General features: G+C 45.0%; 1 protein-coding gene across 1 annotated transcript; it reads right to left on the reverse strand.

Annotated features, from left to right (window-relative positions):
* Nucleotides 1-4,438: 4,438 nt before the first annotated feature.
* LOC120717139 lies at nt 4,439-9,527 on the reverse strand. The gene is made up of 5 exons (XM_040004988.1): nt 9,150-9,527; nt 8,091-8,263; nt 7,578-7,688; nt 7,156-7,287; nt 4,439-6,032 (listed from the first exon to the last, which is right to left on the reverse strand). Exons 1-5 carry the CDS (start codon nt 9,163-9,165, stop codon nt 5,838-5,840), a joined length of 627 nt encoding a protein of 208 aa, XP_039860922.1. The 5' UTR covers nt 9,166-9,527; the 3' UTR covers nt 4,439-5,837.
* Between the last annotated feature and the right edge of the window lie 1,897 nt (nt 9,528-11,424).

Here is an 11,424-nt window from a genome sequence, read left to right on the forward strand (position 1 = left end):
TCGGTTCCGCTGAGATTAAAGTTATTAGATTAGATTAGATAAAATAAAACTTTATTAATCTCCCGGGTGGTTTTCACACAGCTGAATAAACATCAAACAAAAACCTGATTAAACCGAAGTGTGAGACGGTCGAGAGTTTACTCCAGTGTCCTGTTAAATTTTAGATAGCAAGGAGCAGACGGCCGAGTTTATTCAATTCAATTCAATTCAATTTTATTTATATAGCACCAAATCACAACAAAAGTCGCCTCAAGGCACTTCATAGATACAGAGAAAAACCCAACAATCATATGACCCCCTATGAGCAGCACTTTGGCAACAGTGGGAAGGAAAAACTCCCTTTTAACAGGAAGAAACCTCCAGCAGAACCAGGCTCAGGGAGGGGCGGGGCCATCTGCTGCGACCAGTTGGTGTGAGAGAAGGAAGACAGGATAAAGACATGCTGTGGAAGAGAGACAGAGATTAATAGCAAGTATGATTCAGTGCAGAGAGGTCTGTTAACACATAGTGAGTGAGAAAGGTGACTGGAAAGGAAAAACTCAATGCATCATGGGAATCCTCGGCAGCCTACGTCTATTGCAGCATCACTAAGGGAGGATTCAGGGTCACCTGGTCCAGCCCTAACTATATGCTTTAGCAAAAAGGAAAGTTTGAAGCCTAATCTTGAAAGTAGAGATAGTGTCTGTCTCCTGAATCCAAACTGGAAGCTGGTTCCACAGAAGAGGGGCCTGAAAACTGAAGGCTCTGCCTCCCATTCTACTTTTAAATACTCTACGAACAACAAGTAGGCCTGCAGAGCGAGAGTGAAGTGCTCTAATAGGGTGATATGGTACTACAAGGTCATTAAGATAAGATGGGGCCTGATTATTTAAGACCTTGTATGTGAGGAGCAGGATTTTGAATTCTGGATTTAACAGGAAGCCAATGAAGGAAAGCCAAAACAGGAGAAATCTGCTCTCTCTTTCTAGTCCCTGTCAGGACTCTTGCTGCAGCATTTTGGATCAGCTGAAGGCTTTTCAGGGAGTTTTTAGGACATCCTGATAATAATGAATTACAGTCGTCCAGCCTGGAAGTAATAAATGCATGAACTAGTTTTTCAGCGTCACTCTGAGACAGGATTTTTCTAACTTTGGAGATGTTGCACAAATGGAAGAAAGCAGTCTTACATATTTGTTTAATATGTGCGTTGAAGGACATGTCCTCGTCAAAAATGACTCCAAGGTTCCTCACAGCGTTACTGGAGGCCAAGGTAATGCCATCCAGAGGAAGAATATGCTTAGATACCATATTTCTAAGATTTTCAGGGCCGAGTACAATAACCTCAGTTTTATCTGAATTAAGAAGCAGAAAGTTAGCGGCCATCCAGGTCTTTATGTCTTTAAGACATTCCTGCAGTTTAATTCATTGGTGTGTGTCATCTGGCTTCATGGACAGATAGAGCTGGGTGTCATCTGCATAGCAGTGTAAATGTATGCTATGTCTTCTAATGATACTGCCTAAGGGAAGCATGTATAATGTAAACAGAATTGGTCCTAGCACTGAACCCTGTGGAACTCCATAATTGACCTCAGTGTGTGAAGAGGACTCTCCATTTACATGCACAAACTGGAGTCTATTAGATAGATATGATACAAACCACTGCAGTGCAGTACCTGTAATACCTACAGCATGTTCTAATCGCTCTAATAGGATATTATGGTCGACAGTATCGAACGCTGCACTGAGGTCTAGCAGGACAAGCACAGAGATGAGTCCACTGTCAGAGGCCATAAGAAGATCATTTGTAACCTTCACTAAAGCTGTTTCTGTGCTGTGATGAGCTCTGAAACCTGACTGAAACTCTTCCAATAAGCCTCTGCAGATGATCTGTTAGCTGTTTGACAACTACTCTTTCAAGGATGTTTGATATGAAAGGAAGGTTGGAGATTGGCCTATAATTAGCTAAGTCTGCTGGGTCTAGAGATGGCTTTTTGAGTAAAGGTTTAACTACAGCCAGCTTGAAGGCCTGTGGTACATAGCCGATCATTAGAGATAGGTTGATCATATTTAAGATCGAAGCATTAATTAATGGCAGGACTTCTTTGAGCAGTTTTGTAGGAATGGGGTCTAAAAGACACGTTGATGGTTTGGAGGAAGTAATTATTGAAGTTAACTCAGAAAGATCAATTAGAGAAAAAGAGTCTAACTTAACATCAATGGTACTAAGAGTAGCTGTAGATAATATTACATCTGTGGGATGATTACTGGTAATTTTTTCTCTAATGATAAAAATTTTATTTGTGAAGAAGTTCATGAAGTCATTACTAGTTAACGTTAAAGGGATGGTTGGCTCAACAGAGCTCTGACTGTTTGTCAGCCTGGCTACAGAGCTGAAGAGAAACCTGGGGTTGTTCTTATTTACTTCAATCAGTGATGAATAGTACAATGTTCTGGCTTTGCGGAGGGCTTTCTTACAAAGCAGCAAACTATTTCTCCAGGCTAAATGATGACCCTCTAAATTTGTAACACGCCATTTCCTCTCCAGCTTACGAGTCATCTGCTTTAGGGTACGTGTTTGAGAATTATACCATGGAGTCAGGTACTTCTGATTAGAGACCTTAGTTTTCACTGGAGCTACAGTATCCAGAGTTGTACGTAGTGAGGAGGTAAAATTATTAACAAGATGATCGACCTCTGTTGGGGTAGCGTTCAGATAGCTGCTCTGCTCTGTGTTGGTACAGGGCATTGAGGATGATAACAGTGGGTGGATTATATTCTTAAACTTAGTTACAGCACTTTCAGAAAGACATCTACTGTGATAAAGTCTACTCTCCACTGCTGTGTAATCAATTATTGTAAATGTAAATGTTATCAGGAAATGATCAGACAGGAGAGGGTTTTCAGGAAACACTGTTAAATGTTCAGTTTCTATGCCATATGTTAAAACAAGATCTAGAGTGTGATTAAAGTGGTGGGTGGGTTCTTTTACATTTTGAGAGAAGCCAATTGAGTCTAATAACAGATTAAATGCCATGTTGAGGCTGTCATTTTTAGCATCTACATGGATGTTAAAATCACCCACAATAATTATTTTATCTGAGCTCAGAACTAAATTAGATATAAAGTCTGAGAAATCAGACAGAAACTCTGTGTAAGGCCCAGGTGGACGATAGATGATAACAAGTAAGACTGGTTTCTGAGTTTCACAGCTGGGGTGGACAAGGCTAAGCATCAGGCTTTCAAATGAATTAAAAGTCTGTCTGGGTCTTTGGTTGATTAATAGGCTGGTGTGAAAAATTGCTGCCACACCTCCCCCTCGGCCTGAGCTTCGAGGTTTCTGGTAGTTAGAATGACTCGGGGGTGTTGATTCATTTAAACTAACATAATCATCCTGCTGCAACCAGGTTTCTGTAAGGCAGAGTAAATCGATTTGTTGATCAATTATTAAGTCATGTACTAACAGAGACTTGGAGGAGAGAGACCTAATATTTAATAATCCACATTTCACTGTTTTACTCTTTGGTTCAGATGTGGATACTTTATTGTTCTTTCTTTGTAACTGTTTATGTTTAAGTTGTTTGTTGCTGGTTTTTAGTTTGTTTTTGTCTGTTTGGGAGCTGACACAGTCTCTATGGAGATGGGTTTTTGGGGGGGGTAGCAGGAGGAGAGAAGCTGCAGAGAGGCGTGTAAGACTGCAACTCTGCTTCCTGGTCCCAACTCTGGATAGTCATATTTTGGGGGGTTTAATAAATTTGTCCATACTTCTAGAAATGAGAGCTGCTCCATCCAAAGTGGGATGGATGCCGTCTCTCCTAACAAGACCAGGTTTCCTCCAGAAGGTTTGCCAATTATCTATGAAGCCCACATCGTTTCTGGGACACCACTCAGACAGCCAGCAATTTAAGGAGAACATGCGGCTAAACATGTCAGAGCTGTGACACTTTAAACGGTCTCCATGGAAACATAAAGGCTTCCTATCCCTGGAAGTCAGATAAGAGTGAATGCACATAAAGAGCCTTCAGTTTTCAGGCCCCTCTTCTGTGGAACCAGCTTCCAGTTTGGATTCAGGAGACAGACACTATCTCTACTTTCAAGATTAGGCTTCAAACCTTCCTTTTTTAAAGCATATAGTTAGGGCTGGACCAGGTGACCCTGAATCCTCCCTTAGTTATGCTGCAATGCACATAGGCTGCTGGAGGATTCCCATGATGCAATGAGTGTTAATTGACCTCTCTGCACTGAATCATTAGTTATAATTAATCTCTGATTGTGGAGGTTTTTTCTGTTCAAAGGGAGTTTTTCCTTCGCACTGTCACCAAAGTTCTTGCTCATTTGTTTTGTGTTTTCTTTGTATGCATTATTGTAGGATCTGCCTTACAATATAAAGCACCTTGAGGCAACTGTTGTTGTGATTTGATGCTGTATGAATAAAATTCCATTGAACTGAAAGCGTGCATGCATGATCACACGATCACATGGATGTTCAGTCTGAGCAGCTGGAGCTTCATTTCCTGCTTTCAGGAACAAGCTGCACATGAACGAATGAGAGGAAACTCGGAGTCTTTATTCTCTCAGCTGCAGACTCGCTGCAGGGTCAAAGACTAAAGATCAAAACAATCACTTAATATAAAAAATTGAATTCAACATTCAAAAGAAAACTAAAGAATAAAGTTTTGTGTAACAATATTTATTATTTATTATTGATGCTCATCCGGGACTTCAGACCCTCCTCCTCTCCCCACGGAGCTCTGAGGAATGTTGATGCTATTTTCTGCAGAACTGACATCATACCTGCTGATCTCTAACGTGGCGACAGAGATCAGCAGGTAGAAATATTATTTTTAGTTCTCAAACATAAACAATAAAAACAAACAAACGTCAATGAGTAAAAACGAAAGTGTCAAGAAATGAAACGAATCACAAAAATCAGCAGGATAAAAAATGTCCTTGAAAACATTTTGCAGTTTTAACACTGACAACACAAACAGGAAGTCAAAAAAACCAATAAATAGTCAATAAATATAATCAATAAATAAAGAGATGATAAATAAACACAAAGAACAAGATATTGCTTTTTAAAAACAATTAAATAAAAAATAATAAATATTTATGAATAAAAACGTGACAACATTATGACTTTCTGTTGCCAGGCCATTTCCTGCTGCGGCTTCAAAATAAAAGCTGTACCATCAGGTTCAACTGAAGGAGCTCTTACTCTAAAGTAATAACAGCAGGAAGTGACCTCATTAAGATACATTTCAAACTTGATTTGATTGTTTTCTGTACAGTGAACAGTAAAAAATGGCCCTGAGAGTTTGTGGTGAATGCTCCAGATCACTGAAGCTGATTAGAACTGAAACGGGACAGAAATCGATCGGCTGTGGAGTTCGGGTTCAGATGATGACGCTGTTTTTTCCTTCTCCAGCGTCTGCAGGTGAGAATAACCTCGGGCGTGAAGCAGGTCTGGACCTGCAGCCGGCTCCTTCTTCTTCTTCTGCACCAGAATGATCGGGCACACATTCATCACATTCCTGCTGTGTGTTCCCAGCTGATCCTGGGACGATAGAGCGCTTCGACGTGCTGCGACACACAAAGCAAGCTCCTTTGACCACAAAGCAGGAAACGGAGCTCCAACAGGCTGCCTTCACAATAAAACATGTTGGCTGACCCTGAAGCTGCTGAAGACGAGGGATAAACTTCCTGTGTGTCATCTATCAGTCTTTAGTCCTGCTGCATCACGGAGGCGGGCGCTCGTCAGGAGGTGATGATGATGAGACAAACAGTGTCATCAACTCCATGATCGATAAAGTTTCTCCCCTGAATCGTGCTAGCAGCTCTGATCCTGCAGTGGGCGGGGCTTAGCGCGTCCCACGAGCCATCTGTGTTTCGGCCATGTTTCTGAGGCTGCGGATCAGGTCGTGACAGAACTCGAGCAGCTGGCACAGCGTCAGGTGGGCTGCCACCTGGACATCGTAGTTGCCATGGAGATTCAAAGTCAAGTCCAGGCTGCTCTGATCCAAAGAGTCACTGCTCAGCTGAGCCGCGTCCTTCATCTGAAACACACAGCAAAGACCCAACAAATTGAATAAAGCTTCCTGACCTTCCTAACCCTAACCCTAAAGAACTTCCTGTTTCAAAACAAGCACAAGTTCTGAGGAAGTGATGTCATAGGGTGGCAAGACAGTGGACACGTTCCACTAGGGTCATGTCCAAATTCATGGGCTGCATCCTCCTGAGGACCCGGCCTTCGCGGTCTACGTGGGCCGGGTCCTCAGAAGGTCGTGTCGGCCGGAAGTAAACGGCTGTGAAATGGGACGGTCTAGCCTTCTGATTAGCGTCACCGCTGTCTGGGTGAAGTTTAATAAACTCAGTCGTCTGCTCCTTGCTATCTAAAATATAACAGGACACTGGAGTAAACTCTCGACCGTCTCACACTTCTGTTTAATCAGTTTTCTGTTTGACGTTTATTCAGCTGTGTGGAAACCACCCGGGGGATTAAAAAAGTTTAATCTAATCTAATAACTTTAATCTCAGCCAAACCGATTTACTCACAAACAAATAAAACACTGAAAAAGGCCAAACAATATCATTTTTATGTTGTCTAAGTGACTTATATATTACGTTTAACCTGAGTAGCGAAAGTCCGCGCTGTGCCAATGATGATGTGCTGGGAGTTGTGCCGTTCTCTGCGGCTCCAGTGACCCTCGAGCTCCCAGCGAGCTATCGAGCTGGTGGGTAGCAGACGTCTCCGAAAACGTCGGAGCACTTTTGCAAATATGCGACATCTTGATAAACCGAGCAGATATTTGATGTTTACACAGCTACTTTCTCGCCTGAAAATATGTTAAAAGTTTGTTTTGTGACCCAGAAAGATTAGTAAGAGTAATTTTAAAACTTAGTAGCGGCCGCCATTGCCAGAAACTGGAATTGGCAGGGCCGCGCTATGAATTCTGGGATATGGTGGGCCATAAAGGACACACCCGACCCATCCTTCAAATTCGGGGAAAAGGAGGACGCATTTGTCGGCTGCATTCGGAGGAGTCTACGAATTTGGACAGCCTTCGGCGCGTCGCTGTGACGTAATCGGTCTACAAATGCGTCCTCAGGACACGACCTATGAAGGGTTTCAACTGCTGACAACAGGAAGTGCACGCTCTCAGCCGGTGTGTGTGTTACCTGGTTGATGTGGGTCACCAGGTCTCTCAGTTCAGCACTCAGGGCCTCCAGTCCCCCCAGTCTGCGAGACAAATCTACCAGCAGCCCCTGGTACAGCCGCCCGCCCGCCAGCATACGGCTCACACACATGTCCTGCAGGGAAACACAAACCCATCACATTACATCACCAGAACAGACTCGACCACTACACAAACACCTGGAGCGATTCAGTAATTCTTTAATGGGCAGTAAACGAACCAAAAAACTGTCAATAGCCTCCTGAACCTCCCCCATGACCAAAGCACATGCACTCCCAGAGCCCTCTATGACATCACTAAACCCTCCCAATTGCATTCAAGGACCAACTGAAACCATTAATGAGCCCAAATGAACCAAAGAACTCCCCAATACCACCCACGGCACCACCCGAGCTGGAGACTGACCGCTGTGAACTGTTCGGACAGCTCTTTGAGGACGGGGGGGTCAGGGATTCCCAGGTTTATCCTCTTCATCTCCAGCTCTCCGGTCTGACTGGAGGGGTCGAGGGTAAAACCCTGAGGAGGACAGTAAACATCTATTAGCTCAAGAAGAAGAAGAAGAAGGAGCAGCAAGTTGAACCCAGTACCACGGCAAACCGTTTAAAAGACACACCTGCCCATTGTGTGCTGTCATGCTTCACAAACCTGAAGTGGACAAGCATGCAGAAGCTGCAGTAAGCTGCAGTTCCACCAGGGGGTGGGGGAGCCGCTAGTGACCAAGGAAGCTATGACGTACGTTCCAGATTTCTTCTATTCCAGGATTGATGGCTAACACGCCTTCCAAGTAAATGTGTTAACAATGTTGGCTAGTAATAACATATCGCCCCCTGCTGGCACTGCAGCTTACTGCAGCTTTTGCAAAGCGTGACAGCACACGGTGGTCCGGCTGCGCCGTGATATGGACGGGCGTGTGCGTACGTCAATGTTGATGATGCTGCCGTGCACGGAGCGGACGTCTTTCCGGATTTTCTCCACCAGCCTCATCACTCGCTCGACCGCCTCTTTGAACGTCTGCGACGGGTTGGACGGCGAGCTGACGGGAGCCGATTGAACCAGCGCTGCTAACAGGCAGCAGTGCAGCAGGGCAACAACTGGAAAAACAAAGAGAGTGACCCCTGAGAAGAGCCAACAGCACCACAAGATAATCTCTGATACCAAGCACAGAACGAAAAAACTGTGGTCCAATCAGATGTGATGATGTTAATAAAGCATTAATTAATCATTAATTATTCATTAAGAGCTAATTAATCATTGAAATCTTAAAAAGCGGCTGACAGTCAGAACTATGATGTTTACTCATTTGTTTCTGCCTCTGCACCCTCACACTCTGATGATCAATCATCAATGAACTTTTGGGGAGTTATTGATTAAAGCTTATAAATAAACTTTTTCAGTTTCCTGGATTCGTATGGAAACAGCTTCAGGGACTCTGAACACACCGATTATGTTTTATTTTAATCTGCAAGCCTGACGGTGGTTCTGCTTCAACTATTCCTGAACCTTCAGCAGCCCGGACCTCTAAGCTGGACCAGAACAACCCGGAGGAGGACAGAGTCAGCGGAGCGGCTGAAGGTACTGATGCAGGTACTTATACTGTCACTCACATAAACAAGCGCAGGGCCTTCACGCCCTCGGCTGGTTCCGTGTCTCAGCTGCATGACACGTGAAAAGTTTGCGAGCTATCCGAATATTTAAAGCGGTCCTGTGATCCACCGTCACACCAAGATCACACCTGTGCGCACACATACAGTGTCTGCAGGTGTGATTCTCAGGACTGTTTGGCACTAATGACCCTCCATACAGACCCCCGTCAGCCCCCGTCACCTGAGCCTCACCTGAGCCGGACTGAGGCTCAGGTGAGGCTCAGGTGAGGCTCTGCAGCTCACTTTTTTAAAGTGACCCGACTCTTCTACCAAGCTCCGTGCGTATTTCTGCAGAGTTTAGCGGCCCCTCCTGCGTCACGGCGCATGCTCTTACCTGTGAACGCGTTCATGTCTGCGGGTCCGTGGGTGTCCCTGTTTCGGTGCGTGTCTGCCGTGCAGCTGCTCGGACTCTCTCTGAAGTTTCATTCCAGCCGCTTTCTCGTTTTTATGCTTCCGCGCGGGGTTTTCCGGTCATTCCGTCACATCTGACGGAACTTTTTCGGTGCTGCTGCGTCACAGACACAGCGGGGCTCGCGCTCTGACCTCACAGAGCGTGAGTCAATGCGGGAAGTTTGGATGTGAGCACAGAAGTTCCCGCTAATCCGGGATGTTTCAGGATTATTCACAGGTAACACTTCCTGAACCCACCTTCTGCCCACGTGACGATGTTTACCTGAATCATCGCGTGGGTGTTTCCTGTCGCCCGCTCCCACCTGTCACTCACTCATGTTTCAAAAATGTTTTAGGTACTGAGGGTCCACGTGTGTTTTTGACTCCTCCCCTCACCGAGCTGCTGACTTCTTGTCCACGGTTATTACCAAATCTAACCAATGTGTGTGAACTAACACTGAACTAAAACCAGTGTGTGTGTGTGTGTGCGTGCGTGCGTGCGTGCGTGCGTGTGTGTGTGTGTGTGGTAGGCCTGGGTATCCTCACTGGTGTCTATAATCGATTCACTTTTGACTCAGTCAGTCAGAAATATTCTAATTCTGATCATTTTTCAGTTCATCTCCATATTTTGTGTCTGTGTATAAAACCAAGCTGACACTGTGAGACTTGATCAGAGGTGTGAGCATCACAGCAGAGGCCTTTGTGTCAAAGTCACTGAGGCTAAAACAGAAACACATGAAGGCTTTTTATAGCAGATAAGCTTAAAATTCAGTGTGTTCAGTGTGAACAGCAGAGATGAGGCTTTGCTGTCAGAGGCCGACAGCACTGAACACAGCAGCAGAGAATAATGCAGAAAACAGATTTGATGGTAAACTGGTCTCTGAGTGCAGAGAGAGAGAGAGCTGCGCAGGACGTAACAGCCAGAGAAATAGGACCTCTTCCGCCCGTACATTACACAGACGCCACATCGGGGAGACCGGTCAGAACAGGTGGCATAAAGAAAAACAATGACATGTACGACACAATAAGGAGTGGAGGAGAGAAAAAGAGTTTATCAAACATGAAGCGTAGTTTGATCTTCTGCTGCTGGTTCAGTCAGGTTTGGTCAGAGTGATGAAACCTGCAGACTGACTGTTATTTAAAGGCTGCAGGTTAGTGCAGGATGAACAGGTGAGTCTGCTGCACAGTGATGAACAGTGTGACTGCTGCACAGTGGCTGTCTAACATAAGCAGAGGAGTATCAGTGTGGAGGATGGACATCAGCTGTGAAACATCTGCTGACATCTGGATGAATCCAGGTGTGTAATCCTCAAAGAGCTGCGGGTCAGCTGATCACATTAGAAGTTCACGTGAGCTGTCATGTCTTCCCCACACTGAGACACTCCACACATCTCAGTGTTCCTCCACCTGCGGACCCCAGACTCATGCTCCTGTTCAGGTGTGGAGGTAAAGTCCCCCTCTGCCGTGTGCTGACTGCACATTTATTTCTGCGTCCCTGCAGGTGTGCTGCAGAACAGGTTCAAGCTGAGTACACTCATTACAATGAGAAGGTAGATTTGAATAATATTACTATTCTCATATACTCAGATGCTTTGATGATTATATTACTGCAGCACCAGGTTCCTTTGTACAAACATGCTAAGTAGAATTGTTCTTCAGGGAGCTGCTTTTACTTCCTTACTGCGAGTACATGCAGAACTGGTACTTTTTCACTTTTACTTGAGTAAAAAGTTACTTCAGTACTTAAAGTTTTACTGGAGTATTTTAACCGAGGTATCTGTATGTCTGCTTCAGTACACAAAGTCTGTGCTTTGGCCATCTCTGCCTGATGACTTACTGAGACTGTAAGACACTGCTGTCAATCAGCTCTGTTTCCATGGTAATACCTGCATGCAGGTGTACATGTGTACAGGTAAGCATGACTCATGTTGTTGCGTGCTCAGTACTGGCAGTGAGCAGGTGTGTGTTTGCTGCTTTAATTTTAATTTAATGCTGCACAGGCGATTGTGGCTCAAGAGTTGGGAGTTCGTCTTGTAATTGGAAGGTTGCCGGTTCGAGCCCCGGCTCGGACAGTCTCGGTCGTTGTGTCCTTGGGCAAGACACTTCACCTGTTGCCTACTGGTGGTGGTCAGAGGGCCCGGTGGCGCCAGTGTCCGGCAGCCTCGCTTCTGTCAGTGCGCCCCAGGGTGGCTGTGGCTACAATGTAGCTGCCATCACCT

This window comes from Simochromis diagramma, unplaced genomic scaffold (assembly GCF_900408965.1).
Source record: "Simochromis diagramma unplaced genomic scaffold, fSimDia1.1 OVJJ01000492.1, whole genome shotgun sequence".
In the NCBI taxonomy this organism is placed as follows: domain Eukaryota; kingdom Metazoa; phylum Chordata; class Actinopteri; order Cichliformes; family Cichlidae; genus Simochromis; species Simochromis diagramma.